Source organism: Equus caballus, chromosome 12 (assembly GCF_041296265.1).
Source record: "Equus caballus isolate H_3958 breed thoroughbred chromosome 12, TB-T2T, whole genome shotgun sequence".
In the NCBI taxonomy this organism is placed as follows: Eukaryota; Metazoa; Chordata; class Mammalia; order Perissodactyla; family Equidae; genus Equus; species Equus caballus.
The window spans coordinates 34,016,913-34,019,962 of NC_091695.1; the positions used below are offsets into that span (position 1 = coordinate 34,016,913).

At 38.3% G+C, this 3,050-nt stretch overlaps 1 protein-coding gene across 1 annotated transcript; it reads right to left on the reverse strand.

The window, feature by feature from the left end:
* Positions 1 to 550: 550 nt before the first annotated feature.
* LOC138916881 (olfactory receptor 5AN1-like) lies at positions 551 to 1,489 on the reverse strand. Its single transcript, XM_070230485.1, has one exon. The coding sequence runs from the start codon at positions 1,487 to 1,489 to the stop codon at positions 551 to 553; it is 939 nt and encodes a 312-aa protein (XP_070086586.1).
* Positions 1,490 to 3,050: the final 1,561 nt, after the last annotated feature.

The window sequence follows — 3,050 nt, forward strand, 5'->3', positions numbered from 1 at the left end:
CTTTGCAGTAGGCACAACCAGACCAATTGCACAGGATTGTTTCTGTCCAAAGTCTCATCCTTTCTCTTTGTTCCTTCCTATTCTGGTCAGAAACACAAAACAAACATTGGTCACTTCTGTGTCTTAGTCATGCTGCTGCATCAAAATATTTGAGTGACAAAGTTTCTATATCCAAGAGGACCTCTGTCTGTTACCTTTCCTTTCATGTCAGAGTCCTGCAATTGGGCAGGGTTCAATCTCAGAAACTAAAGGAAGCAACAAGTTTTTAAACCTGATGTTTCATAAATGATGGAAAGATTGATATATAAATAAATGATCAATCTACTCCTCATGTAAGCTGATGTTCATGAACCTCTAGGACTTAAAGATATTGTGTTTGCATGGCATTGAGTCACCTATTGGTCCATTTTGGCATATTATTTGTGTCAAATTAAGTCTTCTTTTTCCAAAGGCAGTATGAATTTGGTTATAGTGCATTCTTGTGCATGTTATTGTGGGTTAAGGTGATTCTGATAGGATAAATATGTCAAAAATCTCATAATCTGTGACCTCAGCAATACTTTCTCTTCTTTTGCAACCTCTTCAAGGCGTCTTTGATTTCTTTGCTCCTCAGACTATAAATCAAGGGATTCAACATGGGAATCACCACAGTGTAGAAGACTGATGCAAACCTGTCAAAGCTGGAGGAACCGCAAGAGCTGGAACTCAAGTAGACAAAGATACTTGAGGAATAGAAGAGGGTCACTGCTGTCAGGTGAGAAGCACAGGTGCTGAAAGCCTTGGACCTGCCTTTAGCTGAAGTGATCTTCATAATGGAGATGACAATACAGCCATAAGATATCATGATAATTGAGACATTTATTATCCCAAAGATCACTATTAATACCGCAGTCATGAGTTGTACAAAGAAAGTGTCAGTGCAGGACAGGACTAACAGTTGGGGCATGTCACAGAAGAAGTGGTTGATGACATTAGGCCCACAGAATTGGAGCTGAAGCATGGCACACAATTGGGATATAGAACCAGAGAATCCTGCCATATAGGACCCAAGCACCATTTGAACACACAGAGTGGGTGACATGATGGATGAATAGAGAAGTGGGTTACAAATGGCAGCATATCGATCATAAGCCATGGCTGTCATGAGACAAGACTCACTCAGTCCCATGGTTGAAAAGATGAAGTATTGAACAGCACAACCCACAAGGGTGATGGTTTGCTGCTCCTGGAAAAAGTTGGAGAGCATCTTGGGGACTGTGGAGGTCACGTAGCAGATATCAATGAAGGACAGATTATGGAGGAAGAAGTACATGGGTGTGTGGAGATGGAAATCCATCCTTATTAAGATGATGAGACACAGGTTCCAAATCAGAGTCATAATGTACACCAACAGGAATACAACGAAGAGCACTGCTCTGATTCCGGGGAAATCTGAGAATCCCAAGAGGAGGAAATGGGTGATAGCTGTAATATTTCCTCCTTGAGTCATTGGCTTGGTGCTCCTAAAATGAGAAAAGAGTCAAAAGAATGCATTACTGACTCACGTGAAATGACAACATTATAATTCTCACATCTGCCATTTTCTTCCCTTCACTGAGCACTGAAAAATGGAAAACGCTTTACCGTCCTAGAAGAAAGACTACAGTTTCCATCTAATTGTCAAATAGGACCTTCTCAGTGTTTCAGGTTCCCAATTACCTGATGAGGTCTCAGAAAAATTAAAAGACATATTTTAAAAATATTAAATATTTATTAAATTAAATATTTAATATAGGACCCCAGAACCATCTGAACACACAGAGTGGGTGACATGATGGATGAATAGAGAAGTGGGCTACAAATGGCAGCATATCAATCATAAACCATGGCTGTCATGAGACAAGACTCACTCAGTCCCACGTTTGGAAGGGTGAAGTACTGAACAGCACAACCCACAAGGGTGATAGTTTGCTACTCCTGGAAGAAGTTGGAGAGTATCTTGGGGGCTGTGGGGGTCACGTAGCAGATATCAATGAACGACAAATTATGGAGGAAGAAGTACATGGGTATGTGGAGATGAAATATTAAATATTTTAAAAATTTTCTAAAAAGCAATAGAAACTCTATAATTATATGAGAGATCATTGTAAAACTGTAAGATTTTATAGGAATTTTGAAAATTCAATACATAACTGCTGCTTAATAATAGTGAGGTAAAACTGGCATCATTCCAGAATAAACTTGAAATAGCTCTTCTCTCCAAGATCTCATCCAGGTAGATTTTTAAAATTTTCTTCTTTTACACATAAGAAAAATTACCCTGTTTATAATAACTTCTCAAACTTTTTACAAATATATTTAATACAACACCTTCAACATGGCCTGGAAAATTATATCATAATTTATAATCCTGATATTTTCTTGTGGGATAGCATGTATGCCCAATAAAGTTATGAAGTAAGTCTTCTTAGGGAAGTCTTCATATGAACTATTCCTAAGGGAGGCTGGTACAAATATTAGCCCCAACTACTGTATCAATTGTAGGATATTTTGCATCTTAGGAAACAGCATAGTACTGTGGTTAAGGGTTCAGACTTTAGAGTTTTTATTCTGAATGACGTCATCAAGATGGCAAAATAGGTCATGCACTTTGTCACTCTTGCCAGAAAAAACTAGCAACTACTCATAACAACACATCATTTTGAAAATCCTAGAACACGGGGATGAGGCTGAAATATCCCCATGGGCCACAGAGAATGAGAAGAATCCTGTTAGAAAGTTAGAGGAACAGCTACACTCTGACTCCATGGTCCCTCCCCCTGCCAGCACTGATACCAAAGCCAGATAAGGACATTAGAAGAAAAGAAAACTGCAGGTCAATGTCCCTGACCTGTTGAATACAGATTCTAAATTTTCAAAAAAAAATCCTAACAAACAGAATTCAGCAGCATACTAAAAGGATCCTACTCCACTATCAAGTAGGATTCATTCTGAGGATGCACAGATGGTTTAGTATACAAAAATTAACAAAAGTGATAGTCACGTTAATAAAATGAAATATAAAAATCATA